At 29.9% G+C, this 25,584-nt stretch overlaps 1 protein-coding gene across 1 annotated transcript in view; it reads left to right on the top strand.

The window, feature by feature from the left end:
- Positions 1-15,034, top strand: part of LOC113382161 (dual specificity protein phosphatase 13-like) — a 35,917-nt gene extending 20,883 nt beyond the window's left edge. Inside the window, exons 3-5 of the mRNA XM_026620705.1 lie at positions 4,538-4,666; positions 12,491-12,588; positions 14,735-15,034. Coding sequence (XP_026476490.1) covers positions 4,538-4,666; positions 12,491-12,588; positions 14,735-14,946 — 439 coding nt within the window. The 3' untranslated portion in view covers positions 14,947-15,034. The remainder of the gene's footprint in view (positions 1-4,537; positions 4,667-12,490; positions 12,589-14,734) is intronic.
- Positions 15,035-25,584: the final 10,550 nt, after the last annotated feature.

Here is a 25,584-nt window from a genome sequence, read left to right as displayed (position 1 = left end):
TATTTTGTAGAGATTTTAACAATAAGTATAAATTTTGTTTACATTCCTATGGTTTCCATACCAATGTTTATCCATTTCGTCTCTATGCAGTCAAAGCAGTACGATTGCTTTGAAAAAAAGTTCAAAATTTCCAAAATATGTCAAAATAAAGAAGTAATTTTTTGTCGAATTTATAGTTTCTCAAAAATCTAATTTTTTTGAAGTAAAATTTTTTCAAAAATGTTAATCGTTTTTAAGTAATTTTGGTACGGAAGTTCCATTTGCCTTAAGGCACGATGCCATGCGCCCCACTAGTTATGAATTTTACTGTATACATATTTTATATGTATATACATATTTTATATGTATATTTTTATGAATGTGTGTATTGCGAGGTTTGTTCACTTATGGTAATTGCTTGAAATATATGTGTACGAGTTCTATTTCTTACCAACTCATTTATATGTTGTAGATTTTTATAACTAAACCTTTGCATGTTCAATCCACTTAAAATTTACATGCAAAGTTACGACTAACTGGCAGTATGCAAGTTACTCGATTCGACGTTAAAATAATTTAATAACACCGATGTTTTATCATTTAATTAACTCGGACTGAAATTATTTCTTTTTAGCATTAAGAGAATATTATTTTATCATCAACATAATGTTCAACATGTATTCGTCGTTAGCGTAATTCGAAAAGTTTAGTAATTTAAAATATCCCATTTTATGAAATTACCACACGAGAATGATTTATCAGCACAGTTTCCGCTAAAAATATTCTATGAGGAATCCTAGTTATTAATGTTATTTTCGAATGAATTTCATCGCAAATTGAATTTTCAACACTGCGCACTGATTTTGTTCAAAAGTTTTGTAATGAAATTGTAAAGCTCTTATGAGCTTTTTCAATTATATAACTAGTGGGGTGCATGGCCTTAAGGCAAATTGCTGGAACTTCTCGTACTGTAATTAAACAAACGAGAAATAAAAATAATCAACAATTGTTTTGAATAATTTCAAATAGATTATTTATTATAAATGCATACTGAAAATTTAAAAAACACTTAAAATAAGCTTTTTAAATTGGGCGACGAGTATATTCTACGTCTAAGTAAGCGTTCATTTTATTAATTTGTTTTTCCTTTGATAATTTAAAATTCTTTTTAGAGATTTGAGATTTTTTGAATATTCTCAAATTTTTGTAAGAAATCGATTTTTTATTAATTTTAATATATTTTGAAATTTTTCAAAATTTCATTTTGTTTAAAATGATGAAAAATTTCGAAAATTTGAATTTTTTGGAACTTTGATTTTTTTTTAAATTTAGATTTTTTTTTGAATTTTTTTAAAAACTACTCAAGCAAAATGTTTTTTTTGAATTAATTTAATCGGATGATCCGTTCTCTCAAAAACCGTTTTTACACCCTTTGCGCTCCATACCTTCGAAACGGCAAGATTGTCTTCTGCAAAAACGCCTCGCGATCGAATACGAACCAAATGATTTTTCAATCATACAAATCGGTCATTTCATACTGTCGAGAATGTTGAGGACATTTGTTTGAACCGTATACATAAATTATAAAGTTGAAAATCTTGGTACGGAACCATAGATTTTCATTTTTAACTTTCCGCGGGGTAAGTTATAGTAATTGCAAGAAAATAGAAAATGAAAACTTATATATATCATTATATTTCAAATGTTTCTGAAATTTTTTTCATATTTTACAAAAAAATTGATGCATGGAAGTGTGTGTGTGTGTGCGGATACAAATTTTGGTCGACAATTTCGGGAACACGAATCAACCGATTTGAATAATTGAAACAATACTTGCTTCGCATTGATGAGGAAAGCTGCTGATTAGTTTTTGGCGAAGGCAGGTCTAATATTGCCATAAATAGTAATTCAGTTTTTGAGAAAACGAAGCGTTTGGTTTGAATGATTCAAAAATCATTTTATTTGTATTCACAAAACGAAAATCTAATTAATTTTTGGGTAGGCAGGTCCAGCAATTTCTGATATCCAATAAAAAAAGTGAACTAGTGGGGCGCATGGCATCGTGCCTTATGGCAAATTGCTGAAACTTCCCGGACCAAAAATTATTTTTTTTAAAAAGATTAACATCTTTGAAAAAAATTTACTCTGAAAATATTAGATTTTTGAGAGACTAAGTTTTTGACAAAAACTTACTTTTTTTTGAAAACGTAAAGATATATAAAAATTTTCATTTTTGATTTTTTTGCGATTACTATAGCTTGCCCTACGGATAGTTAAAAAATACCATTTGGCGTAAAAAATTATCGTTAGACATAAACACATCAAATTTTCTATTAGATATTTTATGGAGATTTCAATAATAAATAATAAATAACAAATTTTGTTTATATTTTAATAGATTCCGTACCAGTGTTTATCCGTTTGACTGCAACGCGGCGCTTATGCGCTTCGATATTTCTTTTCTAAATTATCTACACAGCACTATAATTTATTTAAGCATAATGCGGCTTTTGCAAAATGACATATTAATGGTATCAATAAAGTTCAGTACAAAACTTTTGTGCATAATTCTAATAAAGTGTATTCTTTTAACTGATACGAACATGATAAGAAAAATAATCGCTTTATCTTTCTTATTATTGCTCATTTTATTACTGATGTTGATAAACAAATATTAAATACGTCAGTTTTTGCTAACATTCTTCACAATGTCATGTCTTATGCGAAAGAGTTTCATCGCAACAAATTTTGTTTTAAAGTTATATAATGAGATCATATTTAGGTACTCTTGACGTATTTTAAAATTATAACTAATGGTGTGTTACATTGTGTCTTGAGGCAAATTACTTACAAATATTACATGAATATAATAATGAACAGATTAAAATTCGAAAACTACATAGAGAGCATATTTTATTAGAGACGATAATAACACATGCTTTTTCAATGAAAGGTTTCAATAAAATAAATTGTATTAAAAAACGTATAATATACGAAATACTTAAAAAGTTACCAAAATCACAATTTTTTGAAATTTAAATTTTCAAAATTTATAATAATTTGTATTGCTGTTATATTAGAATAATTTCATAGATTGATTTCTTAAGAAATAAATTAATAATTTATAATATGATCATATTCGTGAATTCAAGAATATAAATGCGTAAATATACATTATACACACATCTGAATACACTTACATGTACTTAGTGTGATGAATACTAATACTATGTGTATGAGTGTATGAATACTAAGTGTGTGTGTGTGTGCGTGAGTTTGTAGGTATATATTTTAGTTGTACCCATTCACGATTCGTCGTGTTTTATTTTCAATCGAAAATTTGAACAAAAATGCATATTTTTGTTACATCTAGTCTACCAGTTTTCTTGTCTTCCAGTCTACATGTCTATACGACTACCTGTCTACCTCTCTACTTGTCCATCAATTTACCTCTTCAACAATTTACATGTCTATCATTTTACCTATCAACCTGTTTATCAATCCACCATTTTATCTACCTATCAATTTACCTGTCAACCCGTTTTACCTGTCTATCAATTTTCCTGTCAACCTGTCTGTTTATCTGTCTACCATTTGTCCTGTCTAATATTATACAAATCCAATTTACCTGTCTTCCTGTTTATCTTTCTACGTATCTATCTATCTACCTGTTTAACTATTTACCGTTTTACCTGTTTGCCTGACTGCCAGTCTGCTAGTATACCAATTACCAATTAATTAAAAAAGAAAGAATACTATAACAATTCTCACAAAATAGGTGTTTGTGGTAAAGGGTTAAAAATTTAGGCTTATGTGTTTTTATATACGTATTATAAAAATATAAAAAAAAATTGACCGAAAAAATAAAAAGTCTTCGGGGCGGGCGGCCTCTACCACTTGGTTTCAAACCAAATATCCGAAAACCTGTTGGGGTTAACTTAACAATTTTCCAAATTTTCACGGCGATCGGACGTATGGTTTATGAAAAACAGATAATTACTATAATAATTCTTACAAAATAGAAATGTGCCGTACGCAGTTGAAAATTTAGAGTTATATGTGTATTTTATACGCATTATAAAAAAAATTAAAAAATTGGTCGAAAAAAATTAAAAAAGTCTTCGGGGCGGCCAACCCCTACCACTTGGCTTCAATCTAAATTTTCGAAAATCTATGAATGCATAACAATTACACACACACAGGCATGCATTCATTTTTATATATATAGATAGAAACATTTTCTCCCATTGTAAGTTAAAATTATGAAGATATGATTGAAAAATGCTGTGTGACGTAAATTTTTTATCTCATATGAGTGAAAATTTTCTTCAAATATATCTCAGACTTCATATGCAATTTTAGTATTCTTTACGTCACACTTTATTTGCAAAGCAAAAAGTTTTTGTCGATTTTTGCAAAAATTCATTTCGCATGATATTTTATCTCTAAATGCTTACCCAATGTATCTCAAATCAAGAGCAAAACTGTAATAATTTAATATACAGTTCTACTATCGGTCTATATATGAATTTAATACGTTTATTTTAATATTTTGCAGTGAAAGCGCCCGATGCAAGGACTATTTGAAATTGCTTGGTATCACCCACGTGCTGAACACAGCCGAAGGAGCGAGATTTGGCCAAGTCGACACGGGTCATCTTTATTATAGGGACATGCCCACAATAAGGTGAGACAATTCTGGAAGCGGTCCAAATTAAATGAGATTTTAGCCATACAGCTACTTATGTTGGCAACCATCTATGAGTAGGATAGTTTGTTGGAAAAATATAATATAATCCCTTTCCTACTTCAAATAGAAAATTATTACATTCGGATCAGTGATCGAGGGTAGAGGCATTTATGTGATTCGGTTGCAACTGCGATTTATGCGTATTCGGTAAATTACATTTGACATGAAACAAATAAGTTTTCAGAAGAACAATGATCTTAAACACTTTCAATGAATTCCAAGCGCGCAAACATTCCTGATTCCAGCAGGAACTATTTTGAATCATTTTTGACCACCAAATATCTTTTTTTTTTACTTTTTCCTTTGTATCTCCGAAACCGCTATACCTGCGTTACCAAAAGTTTCGTCATTACAAGTAAAATTTTTTTTGAATCATTCAAATCGAGTACTTCGTACTCTCAAAAACTGAATTACCGTTTTTGTCACTTTTTGCCCCGTATCTTCGAAACGGCTAAACCTGTCTCCACCAAAAACTAATCAGCACGTTTTCTTATCAATATGGATCGAATGTTTTTTGAACCATTTAAATACGTTGATTTGTGCGCCCTAAATCGCGGACGAAAAATTGTATCCAAACATATATACATACTATACCAAACATATACACATATACACACATCAATTTTTTCTGAGGTATGCCAAAATGTTCAGAAACTTTTGAAACGTAAAGATATGCAAAAAAAAATTATTTTCGATTCTTTTGCGATTACTATAACTTACCCTACGGGAAGGGTGGTATCGAGTCCGACATACCCAGACAGAAGACCAGTCTGGGATGCATAAAGGCATTTCCTTCGCTATACAAAAAAAAACCTACGGGAAGTTAAAAATGAGTTTTTTCATAAGATTAAAAAAACAATCGAAATTCAGTCAAAACCGTTCACTAACAGAAGTCGAGAAGAAATATGATGTAATTACTATAACAATTCAAACGAAATAGATGTTTGTTGTAAGATGGTGAAAATTTTGAGTTTTATGCATGTTATACGTTTTATATAAAAAAAAAAAACTAGTGTGGTGCATGGCATCGTGCCTTAAGGCAAATTGCTAAAACTTTCCGCACCGTAATTAAAAATCTTGGTACGGAACGCAAAAAATCATACACAAAATGTGTACACATTATTAAAATTTCTATAAAATATCTGATAGTATGATGTACATATGTTCAATAAACATTTTGGACCGCCAAATGACTTTTTTTTAATTTATTTTTATTGAAAGTCTATAACCGCTGGACCTGCCTTCCCAAAAATCAATTCTTCACCTTGTCAATACATGTAAAATGTTTTTTGAATTATTAAAATCGGACGTCCCGTTCTCTTAATAACTGAGTTACCGTTTTTGGCACTTTTTGCCCCGTATCTTCGGAGCGACTAGACCTGCTTCCGCCAAACTAATAAAGCACATCTCCTTATAAATACGATTCGAATATTTTTTGAATTATTCAAATCGGTTGATCGCTGTTCCTGAAATCGTCGACGAAAATTTGTATCCGCACACACACACACATACATTCATTTTTTCTAAGGCATGCCAAAATATTCAGAAACTTTTGAAACGTAAAGATATATAAAAAAAATATTTTCGATTTTTTGCGATTACTATAACTTGCCCTACGGTAAGTTAATGAAAAACAACTGCTGAATTTGTTCAATTTTTTCTGCGGAATAATCGTTGTGGAGATTACGACATGCCATTTTGCTTTTCAAGGTGACTTTAAATTATCGTCCAGTATATGCAGAACTTAATTAAATAATATGTTTTTGTTCGCAAAATATAATAATAAACACACAAAAAGCAAAGCTATTATTAAATCATTAGTTGTATCAGTATCAAGTCCGTGAGCTGAGTTAAACTTCAACTCTCTTTTTTTATTTGTATTTATTGGCTTCTAAATTACATTTAGCCACTAACAGTCTAATATAAATTATTACTACTATAAACAATATAAAATGTATACTTATAAGCAACTCCAACTCTATTCAGTGAAGAATAGTTTGAAAGATTTCCCATTGCCTTTTTACACCGCAGTGCCCAAAATGGGTTATTTTCAATTGGAAACATCTTTTTGATATATACTTTTAAGTGAAAATAGACATCGGTACTGCACGATACCGGTCTGGAGCTCTAAGTCACGATCCTGTCCACACGAGGCATCTTAACCATTACACCATGGAATATCTTGAGTTAATTAGTCACAACTGGATTGGACAAATTCTGAGTTGCCGTCCATTCAAAGAAAAATTCATATAAGTCATGAATGTCTTAGTATAACAGATTATAGTTAAAAAATACTTGATATTATGACCATTAAAATTTATTTTCGGACATTGTCCAATGACACATACTGCTCTAATTTTTCTGGCATTTTTTAATCATACAAATGTTATGAAAAATATTTTCAATGTGATCAGAGACAATTTCCTTGCAGGTACACTGTTTGTTAGTAGAGATATATTTATTAATTAAAATGAAAATATAAGATGGTGCCAGAACATGGGGGTTGTCAGATAAGATTTAAGTTTTCCCAAAGCCTTCTATTCTCTGACCACTAGATTTGATATTATTCAAATCATTTTGACATGCAAGTTTTGTTAAGAAACAAAAAAATAGCTGGAAAACAATTGGGCAAAATAAATTCATTAAAAATTTTCGTTTTATAAAATTTTGCCTCACCTTTAAAATGCAAGATAATATTAAAGATAATGATACTAGTAAAGAACTTGATCCAGATGAAACAAACATCGAAAAAGGTATTTTGAATTTTGAAGATTTAATGTTTGAAGAAAATGATAATAGTAAAGAATTTGGTCTAGATGAAACAAACATCGAAAAAGGTATTTCAAATTCTGAAGAAATAATGTTTAAAAAACTCATCCATCGGTATTCAGAGGAAATAGAGCATTTCAGGAAAGTTCTAGAAGATTATAAAAAATTTCAACAAATATTAGAAGATGCAAAGGAAAAGGTGAACACGCAAAGTGGCAATAGCTTTGAAGATCCAGCTAGTAGCATTGAAAATGATGAAGTGCAGGAAGCAAGGAAAAATGTCCTCATTCATTTTGAAATGTTGACAGAACTTTCGTGCCAGTTAACGGCTCTAGCCGACGAATGTTTCGCTCTTCTTGCTGAAGATGATAAACCATCAACTGAAAATTAATTATCTTTACTTTATATGTTCGATAATAAATTTTTTTATGAGTTTTGCCCTATTTTTAGATTTTACTTTTACTTTCAGAAAAATATTATTTTTCAGGATATGGGTAAACTTGATTTTAAATATGTTTTCAGATATAAATAATTTCGAATTTTGATTTAGTAGTATTTCTGGCACTTGGTTCGGTAGTAAAAACTGAGTAGTATCGATACTTTTATCACAATACTTTTTATTATCGATATTTAGCATCAATACTTTTTAGTACCCTGTATCGATACTTTGCACTCGACAATGAGCACGCAATTAAACAAGTAATTAAGTTTTATAAATTGACTTTTTTAGATCCAGCTTTTTAGATATTAATTGCCATTTATTAATGTTTAGGCAAAACTCTGATTATTAAATTGAACCCTTAAATAAAATAGATTTTTTTTATTATTTTCACATTCTATTCAGGGTTTTTTGGGGTATTTCTAATTACCGAAGATAACATACTGAGAAATACTAGACAAATAAGGTTTAAAAGATGATGATCAACTTATGCTTTAAGCCTTAAGATATTTTCAGATGTTTTCTATCGTTGTCTCAACGCTAAATTATTCAAAAAACATTTTATTGTATTGACAAAATAAAGAAATGATAACATTTTTGGGAAGGTAGATTCAGCGACTTCGGAGATCTAATGAACAAAGTGAAGTAATGCCATTCGGCAGCCAAGAATTATCATTAGACATATGCACAACAACTTATCAGTTATTTTATTAATGAGATTTCAATAGTGAGTAAAAATTTTGTTTATATTTCTATAGGTTCTGTACCAAGATCTATAATATTCAATCGAAATTGGAATGCGGCGCTCACGCGCTTCGATATTTCGTCTTTAAAACTATTTAAACTATTTTTCTCAAAGTTTTCAGAAAAGTGTAAAGCTTTTAAGAGAATTAAATCACGGTACGGAAAGTTTCAGCAATTTTTCTTAAGGCATGATGCCGTGCACCACAGTTATCTCTTCATTTTAATCCAACCATTTATTTTATTTGTATAATCATATACTGGACGAAGAACTCAATCTTTCGGAGTAAATAAGTAATTTTACTTAGATCGGCCGATATCGCTAACGATGTGCGAAAAATAATCGTTTCGTCAAGTCATCCCTACATGTAGTCGGCGGCAGTCGCGGGCTATTATCATTTGCCTACGTCTCCGTTTGGCAATCAGCTCTCGTAACATTACATAAAGTTCAAGTTAACAGAAAGTGTACTATGGCGCGTTCCCACTAGTGGTTAATGAAAGTATTGAGTACTGACTGAGTATCCATGTCATAGACAAGAAAATCCATACTTTGCCATCGATGATGATGGCTTTTGATTTCGATGCTTTGGCGCGGTACTTCTAGCGGAGGCGATACTGCTCATTATAATCACTTCTACTCCTTTGTTCTGGTTAATATGAATGACCGGTTTGAATTCTCTAAATTATATCAAAAATATAGTTTTTTCGACAATCAGATTACAATTTAATAATCTATAAGTTCTAATTGGGAATATTAAACAAAATATTAGGTTGGGGAAAAAGAAATCCATTATTTTTACGTGAACTTCAAGACTTTATTTAACATGTTTTGCATTGTCCGATTTAGGTCAAATATGCACCATTTTGTTCTATAATTTGTTGCTATTTTAATGGTAGCTTCATTATGCCTCTCTCATAAAAGTCTTGGTCCTTATTAGCGAAAAACTCCAGCAATTGATTTTCACACTCTTCCCTTGATGCCAATTTCTTATCACTAAAAAAGTTTTGCAATGCAAGAAAAAGATGGTAATCGCTTGGTGCGAGGTCCGGACTGTATGGTGGATGCATCAAAAGTTCCCAACCAAGCTCCTGGAGTTTCTGACGAGTCACTATAGAAGTGTGTGGCCTGGCGTTGTCCTGATGGAACACGACACCTCTTCTGTTGGCCAATTCTGGCCGTTTCTGGTCAATTGCTCGCTTCAGGCGGTCCAGTTGTTGACAATAGATGTCTGAATTTAATGTTTGGCCATATGGAAGCAACTCGTAATAAATGATTCCTTTCCAATCCCACCAAACGCAAAGCAGAACCTTCCTGGCCGTTAGTCCCGGTTTGGCCACCGTCTGAGCTGCTTCACCGTAATTAGCTGTTACAGTATCGGGACCATAAACACTATTCACATTTTCAGCCGCCTGACTTGCATTTTCGCCCTTATCAAAGAAAAACTGTAAAATGTACCGAATTTTCTCTTTGTTGACTTCCATCTTTAACGCCGTGTAACTCAGAACTGAATGGACAAAACAAAAATCTGCAAACGAATTCTTTTAGTGCGAACTGTTACCTTGACAACGAGCATAAATTTGAAATTGTTTGATCGATAATTTACGAGATATCGATCATTACAGCCATCTACCGAAAAAATAATGGATTTCTTTTTCCCCAACCTAATATATGAAAACAGTTCAAAATAAACTGCTGATAATGAGTTGTGGCGAGCATTGCTCACTTAGTAGCGTGTTCGATCGAATTTTGTCATTGAATTCAAATTTAAGAAAAAAACTAGTGGGACGCATGGCATCGTGCCTTAAGGCAAATTGCTGGAACTTCCCGTACCGTAAATAAAGATTCGAGGAATGAAAATAATCAATAATTTCAAATAGATTATTTATTACATACTGTAAACTTATAAGTGCTTTTTAAACTGGGCGACGAGCGTATTTTATGAACAGCTTATGTGTACGTTTCAAAAGTTTTTTAAATAAGATTTTTTGGATAATTCAGAAATTTTTTGAAAATTTAGAAATTTTTTGGAATTAAAAAAAAAGTTTTTTCTAAATTTTTCGAGAATTTGGAAATTTTTAAAAATGTTCGATTTTTTTTTAAATTATCGCAATATTCTCAAATTTTTGTAAAAATATTTTTTTTTAAATTTTCAAAATTTAGTTTTTTCAAAAATGATGAAAAATTTCGAAAATTTAAATTTTTTTTGAAAATTTTGATTTTTTTTCGAAAATTTTCAAAATTATTAAATTTTCTGAAAATGCATTTTTGCACACCGTCTACACAAGCAAAATGTTTTTTGAATTAATCTAATCAAATGATCCGTTCTCTCAAAAACTGCATAACCGTTTTTACACCCTTTGCGCTCCATACCTCGCGATCGAGTACGAATCGATTTTTCAATTTTATAAATCGGTTATTCCATACTGTAGAAAATGTCGAGGACATTTGTTTGAACCATGTAAATAAACTTCAAATTTAAAATATACACAATATTTGTTAATGATATTCTCTCATGCTTAAAAAATGATTACATTTTCGAAACTTTAAATTGTTTAATTCTTTTAATAACTCTTTACAGTTTTATTTTAAACTTGAACATAATAGCTCAATTAGTTTTTTAGATTTAAATATAATTAAAAGTAATTCCGACAACCTTAGCATCACTGATTGGTATCAAAAACCAACTTGGTCTGCTAGCTACATAAATTATTTTTCTTTTCTTTCACGTTCAATAAAAATTACCACCATTATTAGACACCATCATTTCCTTAATATGCAGAGCCATTTTATTCAGTGATAAAACCTTTTGGGAAAAAAATTAAATTTAATTTGTTCAGTTTTTTGTGAAACCTTTACCCTTTACATTTAATAAACAATGTAATCAAAAACAGGTTAAATTTTCTAAAAAATAAGTCTTTTAATATTCAGTCTGACAATAATATCGATGTTGATATTTCAAAAAGTTCTCTTTTGACTAATTCTGATCCGTCTTTTACAAAAAAATACAAAGGAATTTTTTCTTTGTCATACTTAGGTAGTTTTTCACTCTTTCGAAAAAAATTGTTTTTAAATGAAGGTTTTTTGTTAGTTTTTAATTTTGACAATACTTTCAACTCGCTTTTAACTTCCTTGAAGTTTAAAACTCCTGTTGAGTGTATTACTGATGTTGTTTACAAAGCGGATTGTAATGATTGTAATTGTTGTTATATTGGCGAATGTTCGCGATACATCTACAAGAGAATGAACCAACATATTTGTAATTCCAAAAATTCAAATCAGTATAAAACAAGGTTTTCGATACATGTCAATAGTTTAAACCATACGTTCAATACCAAAAATCCTATTATTTTACATAAGGAAAAGAATGGTGACCTCAGAAAATTTGCTGAATCTGTATTTATCTTTGTGTTAATAAACGAAATTCTGCTCTGTTAGTACATGACTCTTTTCATAATATTATCAATTTCTTTAAAAATAATTCTTTAAATATTTGACTCTTGTGTTTTTCAATTAGTCTTTTTGATCTTATATTTTTATATTTTTGTATTTATTTTCTCTAATTGTTGTCCCCACTGTTTAACTATCCTTGAAATCCACCCCTGCATCTTTTGTGAACCTTCGGTTTTTCATCGGGTGCGGTCTATATATATATATATATATATATATATATATATATATATTCCACTATTCGGTATTTATATATACAAATATTTTTTCCAAGAAATTTGTTCCCGTAATGCATTGCAGTATGTAAATTTTATTTACCTAATTATTTATTTCATTACCATAATTTTATATTCATTCTATTTAGATACATGGGATTTCCAATGATCGATATGCCTTCGACCAATATCGCCAAATACTTTTATGTAGCAGCCAGATTCATTGAGGACGGACTGAAAAGCGGTGGTAATTATTTATATTTATATTCATATTCATACTCAATGTAAATCAATAGTCGGTAAAAGCAATTAAATATAGTGTGTGGAATGTCTCTATTACGATCCCTATTGTTTTATCTGACTTGGAAATTAAATGTAATTTCTAAAACTATTTTTATGGTTTTTTGTTACCATATAATTATACTGTAGCTCTTTATTATCACGCGACGATGAAGGAAAATTGTCTTTATAAGTGACAATGATGAATGATAAAAAAGTTACAGTAATTTGTGTCGTGAGCGTCTATTTTGCTACAATAATTAATATAAAAACAACTTAGTTAGAATATCCTGTAACGCGTTCAAGTAATATCAAAGATTTTGCAGTGGGAAATAATTGCGAAAAGTTATTTATATTTATATTTCTTTATACTTATTGTTTTCAAACACGACTACAATACATGCTCGTACTGACTAAATATTTTACAAATATTGCATTGTACGTTAAATTAACAGTATTTTCTTTGGAAATCAATGTTATGAGAATATTCTCTGCATTCGATGTCATTATTATGGAAAAATTTCAATGTTTGATCTGTGAATATTTTCTGGATATGATATTAATAATAATTATTGTAGTGGATATTATGTTATTTCTTACATGCATTGCGAAACATGCACAGAAGTTGCCAATCATTTTATTAATAATTCACTCATTCATAATGTGTTTGATCAACATCCGCATATTACAAATAGGCAAATGTTTTGGAAGAAATGCACTAAATTAAGCCTTATTCTAATTTTGATATTTTAATAAAGAAATCCGAAGTCAATTTAGTCTAAATCCGATTATTTCATATATATATATATATATATATATATATATATATATATATATATATACAGAGTCAGTCCTGCCTTGCATGCGATGCATGCAAAAAATGCGGGCGCACGCCTTAGGGGGCGCTAAAACGAGTTTCGGAAATTAAATTAATAATATATTATTTATACTTTTTATTATTTATATAAAATTTAGAATACCTAATAAATTATAATAAACAATCTAACTTAACTAGGGATATGAAGACACAAAACGCATATTCATTTTGCAATGTGATATCAGTAGAAACAATTTACCGATTAATAACTCTGCTAATTAGTAAATAACAGTTCAGTTTATTGCTTCGTCTACTTATTCAATTTTTTCTTTGTTTGAAGTTACCGTGGAATCGAAAAAGAAATTATCTAGTGTTCAATCCCATAAGCGCAAATCTGCGAAAGATTAAATTATTTATTGGGTGTTGTTGACGAAAAATTGCTAGCCGATTTAGTTGAAACGGAACTTGTTGAAAAATATAAACAGATTTTAATCGGGAAAACAAAAAATGGGGAGTCAGTGCTTAGAAAATGGCAAGTTTATTCCGAGAAATTGAATTGTAACTTTGTTTTTGTTGCATCTGATAAACTTTGAATGTTGAAGACAGGCGAGGTTACGCGCTTGAAAAAAAAAATGCGGGCGCTAAGGACCTCAGGACCGGCTCTGTATATATATATATATATATATATATATATATATATACACTTCTACCCACAGGCATTTTGTTTAACAAATATAAAATGAGAAAAGTATAAATAGATAAGAATAGATAAATACAATATTTTTATATTTGCAAACAAACAAATCTGGTTAAAAATTTCCACAAATGAGTACACTTTTTAATAAATAAGAATTCATGAAAAGTTACATAATGATTTAAAAAAGACATACATAGACATTATTTATGTACATTTTATTCTGTTCCATTAGCCGATATGGACATATTTTTAGCTAAATCATCAGGGCACTATATAACCTAAACATTTAATTAGTTGCGTCAGTATTCAATAAACAGAGTTGTCTCTATTATAGACGTACTATTACAATAGTAGCATTATTATATTAATCGACTATACAAGAATGCGGTATGTATTTACAAGTCGTGAAAAATTGCAAACAATCCCAATTTGGAGATGTATCTACTAAAAATACAGAACACGTCGACTTACAAATTTTACTACGAGGATACGTAGACTTTCGTTACATTGCATTATATATTTTTGCTAATAAATATATATTCACACCGAACTTAAGTATACTAGACATTCCAATGCCTAACCAAATTTTTTTTTCCCCAGGGCGGGTACTCGTCCACTGCCACATGGGTATGTCGCGTTCTGCCACGTGCGTCCTGGCCTTCCTGATGATCTCCCGCGATATGACCGCGTGCGAGGCGCTGCGCACCGTCCGACTCAGGCGAGACGTCAGGCCCAACGACGGCTTCCTCAGGCAACTCACCGAACTGGACAGGGATCTGGCCCTTCAGAGGTCGTCGAATCGGTATCGCTAGCAGTATAGAGGTAAGTGAAAATCGGGAAAGATGGTTATTAGATTTGTGACATATAATTCGGAATAATAAATTTATGAAAACATAAATGTGTAGGAGTAAACACACACACTATATATATATATATATATATATATATATATATATATATATATATATAGACATACGCTTACATTTTCTTCGCTGTTTAATTACGACGTTTCGAAACTAGATACGTTTCATCAGGTTTATTCTGCATTATTGAACTATAAATCCACATCAATAATGTTTTTTTAAAAGCACTCGCAAAATATTACTCAAGAATATTTCAAAATTTGGACTTCACTTGACTCGGTGTACTATCTGTAAAGAAGAAAACCATAAGCACTATCCTGTCAGAATTATTATTTGTAATTCTTTCTATTAAAATAAACTTATGCCAGTACAAGTGATTTTGATCAGTTTTATTGAAATACACATAGGGGAAAGACCCGTAACGACGGACAGCACCTAATACCGGACACTTTATTTAACACGTATTATTTGAGCGAGTATTAATCTTTTTATATCAAAATACAAGTGAAAGAAGCGCGGGGGACACACAAGTGCAGGATCACCCGCCAAGACTCACCTGTGACGCACACGGCCACGGCGGGAACAACCCTTTGCTGTTTTAGGCGCAAAATCACGGCATCACCTCAATATCAATGGATGTAATTTTACTGTATTTAGGCATTTATATTTGAGTGGCATTGAATGATAAAAGTAGTACTTGATTGTTATCCGTAAAATGGTAGAATATAGTCGTCCCTTAGCGCCTGACAGTAAACATCTTGAAATTTCTTGTGAGAGTTGACGTAATAATTTTATTCTGTATGAGTGCTAACGGTCACTACATACCCTCATTTTTCGTATTTCCTAGTCGAAGAATGAAAATCTTATGATGAATGCTCCAGCTGAGAGCTTCAGTGTGGCCCAGCCAAAAGGGTGGATAAATAGGGATTTTTTTTTGCAATATCTAAGAATATTCGTCAAACACACATGTGCAGACACTCCAGAGTATGGAGATAGCTACCTATGTGTTCAATATTGGTTATTTTGAAATGTCCGGTACTAGGTGCCACTTTGTAAAATCATATTTCTTGTTACCAAAGTTTGATTGATGGTATTAATTATTTTTTAGCAAAGATTGCGTTTTTGTTAATTTAGTTTGATTTCTAACTTTGTTATCTAACCTATGTCATAATGTAATAAACATTTCGTAAAATATTATTTTATTAACTTCCCGTAGGGTAAGTTATAGTAATCGCAAAAAAATCGAAAATGAAAATTTTTATATATCTTTACGTTTCAGAGGTTTCTGAACATTTTGGCATACCTTAGAAAAAATGGATGTATGTGTGTGTGTGTGTGTGTGTGTGTGTGTGTGTGTGTGTGTGTGCGTGTGTGTATGTATGTGCGGATACAAATTTTCGTCGACGATTTCGGGAACACGGATCAACCGATTTGAATAATTCAAAAAACATTCGATTCGTATTGATAAGGAGGCGTGCTGATTAGTTTTTGGCGAAGGCAGGTCTAGCCGTTTCGGAGATACGGTGCAAAAAGTGCCGGAAACGGTAACTCAGTTTTTAAGAGAACGGAGCGTCCGATTTTAATAATTCAAAAAACATTTTACTTGTATTGACTTGATAAAGAATTGGTCAAATTTTCATAAAGGCAGGTCTAGCGGTTTCGGAGATCTAACAAAAAAAGTAAAAAAAAAATGCTATTTGGCGGTCAAAAATGATCATTAGACATATGCACATCAAATTTTCAGATATTTTATAGAGATTTTAACAATAAGTTTAAATTTTGTTTATTTTCCTATGGGTTCCGTATCAATGTTTACCCGTTAGACAGCGACGCCGCGCTTACGCGCTTTATATTTTGTCTCTATGCAGTTAAAGCAGTGCGATTGCTTTGAAAAACAAGTTCAGATCTTCCAAAATATGTCAAAATAAAGAAAACATTTTTTTTCAAAAAAAAAAAAAAATTAAAAAAAATTTTTTTTTAAAAAAAAAATTAAAAAAAATATTTTTTTTTTTCAAAAAAAAGTAATTTTTTGTCCATTTTATAGTTTGTCAAAAATCTTATTTTTTCGAAGTAAATTTTTTTCAAAAATTATAATCGTTTTTAAAAAAAATAATTTTTGGTACGGGAAGTTCCAGCAATTTGCCTTAAGGCACGATGCCCTAATTGCCTTAAGACAGAATTCCACTTACAGCTAGTTTATTTATAAATAATATGCTTGCTGGAGTTTATTTATATTTGTTCACTTTCGGACAAAATTATATAGACTATTGCGCAGGAACTACTAGCCGTTGCTCTTTCGGGGCCAAGATGAAAGAAAATTAAACCCTGTAAAACGTGATTGGCTTATAACTTGTACTCTAACTACTATTAAAAACATGCCAAAGAATCTGGTAAAAAGAAGAGAGTTGCATTTATAGCAAAGACCGCGCTAATGTCCTAAAAAAGATCAAACGATTTATTTTATTAACAGTCTTCTTGGAAATTAGTATCTCATTGTCAGTATAGCCTTACCTTACATGTGTTATTTCATTACGAGCTCTATGTACAAAATAGTTTATGTAAATCGTTGCATTTTTTAAAGAATGCGATACTGGTAGTCAATGAACCTAAGATGAGTAAATACTATTCAGATTCACTATTAAATATTTTATTACGAGCTCTATATGGTCTACAAGCTCTATAAAGTGGTTTTTATAATTAGTTGCATTTTTTTAAAAAATGCGATACTGGTAGTCAATGAACCTAAGATGAGTGAATACTATTTAGATTGATTATAATATCATTAAATTAATAAAAAATAATTGAGAAAAAAACACCATGGCATTTAGTCCATATCTACTTCCTCTACACTACCAACACAGTTAACTCTAAATTTAAGATCTCACACATATCTATTACTTCTCAAGAACTATAGCTTGTTATGTTTCAAATATCAAAAGCATTGTACTGATAACAAAGTATAATTCATAATTGTTTTGAGAATGTATATATCTTCGACAAATCCGAGATACCATCAGTGTCTCGAACACACACACACACACACACACATATATATATATATATATATATATATATATATATATACATAGATATATCTTATATATAAAATTTCCGTGTCACAAAGTTCATTCCCGTACTCCTACGAAACGGCTTTACTGATTCTCTGAGGATCGGTAACTATCTATTTTTCATACCCCCAAGTGATTACCCTTAATTTTATTTTTAAGTTTTGGACAATTTTTTTTGTTTTTATTTTTTTATAATGTGGCATTAAAAATACATACAACCTTAAATATTTACTTTTTTATCACCAATCCCTATTTTTCTATAGTCATTTTAGTAATTCAATCATTGCTCATCATTGAATATTTTTGACATCATTTTCGTTCAGATTTTTGAGCTTGAAGAAAAAGCTTACATCATTCTTTAAAATACTATTTATTTTTATCAAGGGTTGTCCATCCCTAACGTTTTTTTTTAATTTTGGGGCCAACTTTATATATTTCAATATTCTATAAATTGAAATTGAAAAATAAATAGAACTCTTTTTACTTAAAAAAACTATTTTTATCAAGGGTTGTCCACCTTTAACTTATTTTTTATATTTTGGAATCAATTTCAAATCAACTGAATACAACTCTAAATTTTTACCCTCCTTCCAGAAATCTCTATTTCATAATAGGCATTTTATTAATCGAATCATTTTCGACTACGCTTTCAGTCAGTGGGTGTTTTTTACTTACCTTATGATTAATTATGAATTTTATTAAAAAAGCAATTTATTTTTATTAAGAGTTGTCCATTTTTTATTGTACAAATATTTCTCGATGCGCACAAACAGTTTATAAATGTATTGTATAAAGCGTCATTTTTGCAAAAAATAGGGGGATTGAATATTAAAATCTGAAGATAAAACAGTTTTTATTAGGAATTAGGTACCATACAGATCTTATATCAAAGCTGTAACATTTTCTATTTTCTCCATTTTTTTCAAGCCACATACCAATTTAATTTAAAAATAAATTATCGAATTTTGCATTGTAATTAAAAAATTAATAAATTGATGCAAAACAACTGTAATAATAAATCAAAATCTTGAAACTTCAAATGCGCCAATTCAATTTAAATATAATTACTGTCAGATAAGGTTGGCACTTGCAGACTATTAATATGACCCAGGAAAATTTATATGGGGCGTGCTTTGTAGTGCATTGTTTGGGGCTACTTCTTCCACTTATTTACCACATTTGCAATCAGTTAGTAATTTTTTTATAATAGAAATATTTTTTATTACAGAACGTTTGCCGGGTCAGCTAGTATATATATTAGGGTGGTCCTTAATGTGAACATTTTCGAATTTCATTGCTCCCAAGGGCTCAAATGGTTCCAAATTGAACAAAAACAGCTTTTAATATAGTCTTTTAGATAGTGCGTTTTATATGTATCATCCAACATTGACTAAAGTTAATAGGACGACACGGAAGATTTGCTATGCTATTACATAGTTATGAGTTTTTCATAAATGCATATAATGGCGACAAATCCATTTCACCAACCGTCTAAAATTATATTTAAGACCAATATAATCTATTTAATAAATAATCCAATATATTCACATTACAAAAAGTGTTTGAAGCACGTTCCTTGTTACCTGCATTTTGAAATAATATAGAATTACCGCGTGTTGCAGATATTTTACGAGTCTATTAAATTTGATTTCCCCATTTGAAAGTGTTTGAATGACGTTTGAATTGAATTGGCCCCGCGCCAAAAACTGTTTGGGCAAATATCGTTCCACCGTATCAGCTTGCACTTGTTAGTCAGGCTAGAAAGATAAGTAGTCCGATAAGAATCTTCGAATAGATTACGGCATTATCTATAGAAGCCAGGAATTATATGAATTACAGATTTATTGTTAACTATAATAGGCGGTGTATTTGTTGCACGGCGACAGAGCCGCTGACATTAAAACCACAAAATTTTATGATCAAGCAGTAGTGATATCTATTTGCGTTTCAATATATAGATTAGGAGATAGATCTATTAATCAAGTGAGCGATTTCTGAAGATTTTTAGACCACCCCTCCCCCTTGGTGATACTTGATGATATTTAAAATTACCAAGCATTTTTAGTACCTAGGAAAACATCGTAAAATCTTTGATTTTTTAAATAATTTTGGATTTTTTTCGATTGAGGTGATAATAAATACACGTGTATATCTTGCTAGACCCTCCTCTCTCCCGCGTGATATTTTGTGATTTTTTGTCACCACCCTCACCCTTTAAGACTCACGTGATTAATAATATATTAACGGCTTAATAATATATTTTCAAGTAAAAATGGCTCTTCGGAGTATTACTTCAAAAAGAAGATTAGTGAAAAATAGTAATTTGAAGTGTGTAAAATATAATCAGAGAAATGTGCAGTTATTGAAATAGACACATTATAGTCTTAGAGCCAGTGAACTATTTGACTAACCTGTTTTCTCAAAGCTAGAAATTTTTTAATGATATTTTATTATCGGTACATTAAGAAAGTGCCGGTCTGGCAAGCATCTCGCGATTGCGTCATCATCCCTCGAGTTTTTGAAAATGTAAAAAAAAAATTACTTGCTTTCACAAGGCTCAAATTCTGAGGGTGTATTCTTTTAACTGTTCAGAAAGCATATGTAAAAAGCCAGACCATTCTGACGGTTGCAAAGGTCTGCCAGACGAGTACATAATAGTAACGACGCGCAAGGGTGTGGGCGCATTGTCATACATAATCGACTAATACCCTTATATTTGAATAATTTATACGCCATTTTAAAGGTCATTTTGAAAACATCCGATATACCAAACGTCAACTTTGTATCTCATCTTATGGCCGAGATATCATTGAAAATATGCCAAAGTGGCCTCTTTTTCAAACTCAATTTTTGGCGTAACCATAAAAGATATCGAAAAAAAATTATGTGATTCTATTCATATTGGCTTAGACCACATAATGTATAGTAATATATGCTAAATAATCCTTTATTATTAGCTAAAAAGGTTAAAATAATTTTTCAATTAATGTTTTCGGATAGTGCGTTTTGTTTAATTACTTTCTTATTAGCGTTATTCAAAAGCCTATTGTTTTTTCTTTTAGTACTGCGAATATTGTTCAAATCAAATTTGTGGAACACATTTAAAAATTGAAGAAACCAGAGTTTGTATACCCGCGCGATCAGTTCTTCATCTTGTCAATACAAGTAAAATGTTTTTTGAATTATTAAAATCGGACGCTCCGTTCTCTTAAAAACTGAGTTACCATTTTTAGCACTTTTTGCCCCATATCTTCGGAACGGCTAGACCTGCTTTCGCCAAAAACTAATCAGCACGTCTCCTTATCAATACGAATCGCATGTTTTTTGAATTTGAATTCCCGAACTCGTCGACGAAAATTTGTATCCGCACACACACGCACACACACACATACATTCATTTTTTCTAAGGTATGCCAAAATATTCAGAAACCTTTGAAACGTAAAGATATATAAAAATTTTCATTTTCGATTTTTTGCGATTACTATAACTTGCCCTACGGGAAGTTAACTAGTACATCTCGCGTTTTTTGAATCACTGTCCAAAATGTCGAGGACATTTGTTTGAACTATATAAGTGAATTTTGAAAATTAGAAATCTTGGTACAGGACCCAAAAAAGGAAACAAAATTTCTACTCATTATTACAATTTCTATAAAATATCTCACATTATAATGTGTATATATGTCCAATGATCATTTTTCGCCACCAAATGGCTTTTATTTTAACTTTTAATAGGGTTACTAACATGTTACTAGTAAGAGCAACAAAAACGAAAATGCAAATTTTTGCATATTTTTACGTTTCCAACTGAACAGTTTGGCATACTGTACAATAATGGACGTAACATTCCATTTGTATTGATGGGAGACGTACTGATTTGTTTTTGGCAAAGACAGGTTCAGCCGTTTCAATGATACGGGGCAAAATGTGCCAAAAATGTCAATTCAGTTTGTGAGAGAACGGCGCATACAATTTGAATGATTCAAAAAAATTATTACGTGTATTGGCCGAATGAAAAATTGACAACATTTTTGTAAAGGCAGATTTTGTAGATCCAGAAAAAAAGTAAAAAAATGCCATTTGTTGGTAAAAAAATAATCAATGGACATATGCACATCAAGTTAAAAGATATTTTTTAGAGAATATAAGAGAAAATTACTGCAATTAGCCACAAGATACAATGCATTACGCCACAAATATATATATATATATATATATATATATATATATATATATATTTAAACATTATTTTAAATCTTTTACTAGCGTTCTCACTCTTTATATCTCTCGTCGAGAAACACCAAATTCGGTTGTTTTCATTCATGTTCTATATTTACATCTCGACGGATAAAAAAAGATCAAAACATAAATTGAGCTGAATAGATTCTGCAAATATTCTCATTGTTATTCAAGATTCTAAATTTAGATTGCTTTATTTAAATTTTTCGTAACACACGACAAAAATACAGAGACTCAGAGAATTGTTTTATAACTATTCATAATTACTTTTTATAATAATTGGATATTCTTAAAATATTTTAATGTTACGTTTTATACAGAAAGAAAAAGCAATTATTAACTTACCAAAGAAGTTTTTATTCGACCAGCTAATTTATTGATTTCTAAACTTTTCAAGACATTATGCGTGTATGTAGGCTGATTTTTGATCTTTCGTCGACATTTTTTGAAAATGGACAAAAATGATTTCAAAATTTTAAAAGCCATTCGATGAAACTAGGTCAGGACTCGTGTTGGATGGTTTTGCGAGACAATTCGCCGAGCCGCTTTTTTAGAATTATCAGAAAAGTGCAAAAATATTTCCTCCACGTTTTTGCAAAAAATCCTGAACCGATTTAAAAATATAAAAAAAAAATTTAAAAATATGAAATCACTTTGAAAGGTATATGCTCTTTACTTAATTCCTGGTTTTAATGAATAGGATACCTAGGGTCTAGTTGTGACAGTTCTTTTTTTTTATTAATATATTTTGTGATTCACTCGCTATATATCTGTGAAATAAAGATGGATAGTTACTGTAACTATTTCCTTACCGATTCATGTAAAATATATTAACAACTGTTGTTCATTATTTTACAATTAATCATTTTCTATCAAAAATTTTGGTGTTACAACTTACACCGTGTTTGGGGATAGTTATAACGTCTACCAAGTCAAGTAGTAACGACAAAAAAGCGACAATAATGTCTATGATAATTTTTTTTTATTTTTAAGAAATTTAAAATTACTTGTTTTTAAGTACTTTTTTTTATAAATCAGCGCAAACTGTAATTAATACAAACAAAAAATAAATGGACAATGCCCTTTATAATATAAATTTTTATCATAAATCAACGTAAACTAAAATTATCATAATACAAATAAAATATATAGTGTGTCCTTAACACAATTATAATGTGCCCATATGTTCCAAACTATACTTTCCACCCAATATTCTTCACTTGAATCTAGTTTGTTTCAACTAACCCCAGGTGTGTTTTTTTTATCTTAATCATGATAACGATTTAAACAATTTAGCAATCACAAAAATTGTTACACATTATCAAACATTGATAAATTTATAACAAAATAAGATATACAATTTCAAATTAACTGTTTGCAAAAATTGCTTTATTAAAATATTATATTATTACCAAAATTTTATGATAGTTCAATTTATATCACTTTTCATAAATGCTGCACCTACTCTAATCTATTATTTTTTACTGCGATGACCTTTGGGACAATTATTTAATTTTTTTTGAAAGTGGCAAATTCCTGTCATTTTTCATGTAACATATACGACTAGTTTAAAATGTTTAATAAATGGTATCATTGGCTAAAACTATTTTTTACGTCTATTGAAAACTCTTGCATGCTGTACTCAAACAGTTAATTCTATTATACAATAGGCAAATAATGTCACAAATTTGATGATGTATTTAAACAGTTAATTTTATCTATTTGCTAATAGGCAAATAATGTCATTAAATTCTGGTAATATTTTATGAGGCCTATTAGGAAACTTGTTTAAAAAAATAATTAATGAAATAAATGGCATTGTTTAATGTAATACAGGGTTAGTAATTGTGTCTTAATTTCTTTAAAATCTATTTATTTTAATCTTTTCGATTGTGTTTCAGCTTTGTCGTCACACGTTGTGTCTTCTATAGTCACAACGAACTGGGATCAATTCTTTCTTCTGGATGATTCTATCTATCTGTGACCCAGGGCTGTGGCTACTTTTTAATCTAATCTAATTTTTCTTCTTATTATATTCTATTAACTCATAAGTTATTTATTAATTTCTAATTATGTTTGTATTTATTTATGTGTTACTTGCAAAGTTTGCAGTTTTAGGTTTTATATTATAACTTATTGTATGTGGGCAATACCTTCATCTACAAGGTGCGTTCAGTAGTAAACGAGGCTGTACCGAAATAATAACGCTAGGAGTTTTTTTTTCCAAAAATTTTAGTGCGTCGATTCAATGATGTTTCCTTTCAATTAGAATCTTCTTCAAATTGACGATTGCTTCTAAATCGTAATAACGTATTTTATAGCAGAATGCAGTTTACCAAATTGTTAGAAGATGTAGAGAGCCTTAAAATATTAAATAAAATAATTATTGAATAATATTTGTTCGAAGAACCGGCGTATCATTGTGCAGAAAATAACTTGGGTAATATTCTCAACTTACTGAAGCGCAAAAATTGCTACCATTGAATTGTATATTAATAATTTTTTTTCATTGGGAATGATATATTTTTCTAATATATGGATATTTGATACCATAATAATTAGATATATGTTTTAAGACTTGTTTTTTGGAACGCACCTTGTATGATGTAGTATTGAAAATTTCTATGTTATTTATTAAAAGTTTAATATTTTTAACGAATTAAAACGACTTTGTGTTAAACTCATCTTTTAAAATTCAAAAGTATTTTTAAATTATAGAATTAAAATCGTTTAGATCAGGAAATATATGAAAATTTATTTACAAATATTTAAAAAACATGGTTTATTTTATTATAAAAAATCAATTTCAGTACTTTTAACCAGCATTCTTAACCAAAGCGATGAGTTTGACACTAGGATTCGATGTAAGATTATTATATTAAAACAATAATTTAAATTTTATTAAACAAGTAATATGAACTAAGTATAACCTTCAAAACTAATGTTTCAAGTTTAGTAAAACTTGAAATCAGTTGTAATAATAAGAAAATGGAAAACACCTTTAGAGGCAAGACTAAATTTTATATTACTCATTGTTAGTAACGCCTGTGGTCTTGGTGAAATTGTTGATCGTTTTTGTATTTTTACTATATATTTATATTTATACATGTTAGTTTTAAAATCTAAATTGTTATTGTGAATGATTTCGTTATGTTTTGATTTCAAAATTTTATAATAAAATCATATATTTATTTACTAGTGCCATTTATTAAATTTCAAATTCGACGAGATTCTATTGTAAAATAAAATTTAATGATGGGACATATATATGGGTAGGTTG

The sequence above is a fragment of the Ctenocephalides felis genome, unplaced genomic scaffold (assembly GCF_003426905.1).
Source record: "Ctenocephalides felis isolate EL2017-DRISC unplaced genomic scaffold, ASM342690v1 CF-g0.4_SCAFFOLD_03335, whole genome shotgun sequence".
NCBI classification, from domain to species: domain Eukaryota; kingdom Metazoa; phylum Arthropoda; class Insecta; order Siphonaptera; family Pulicidae; genus Ctenocephalides; species Ctenocephalides felis.
This window is presented reverse-complemented; position numbering and strand designations above follow the sequence as displayed.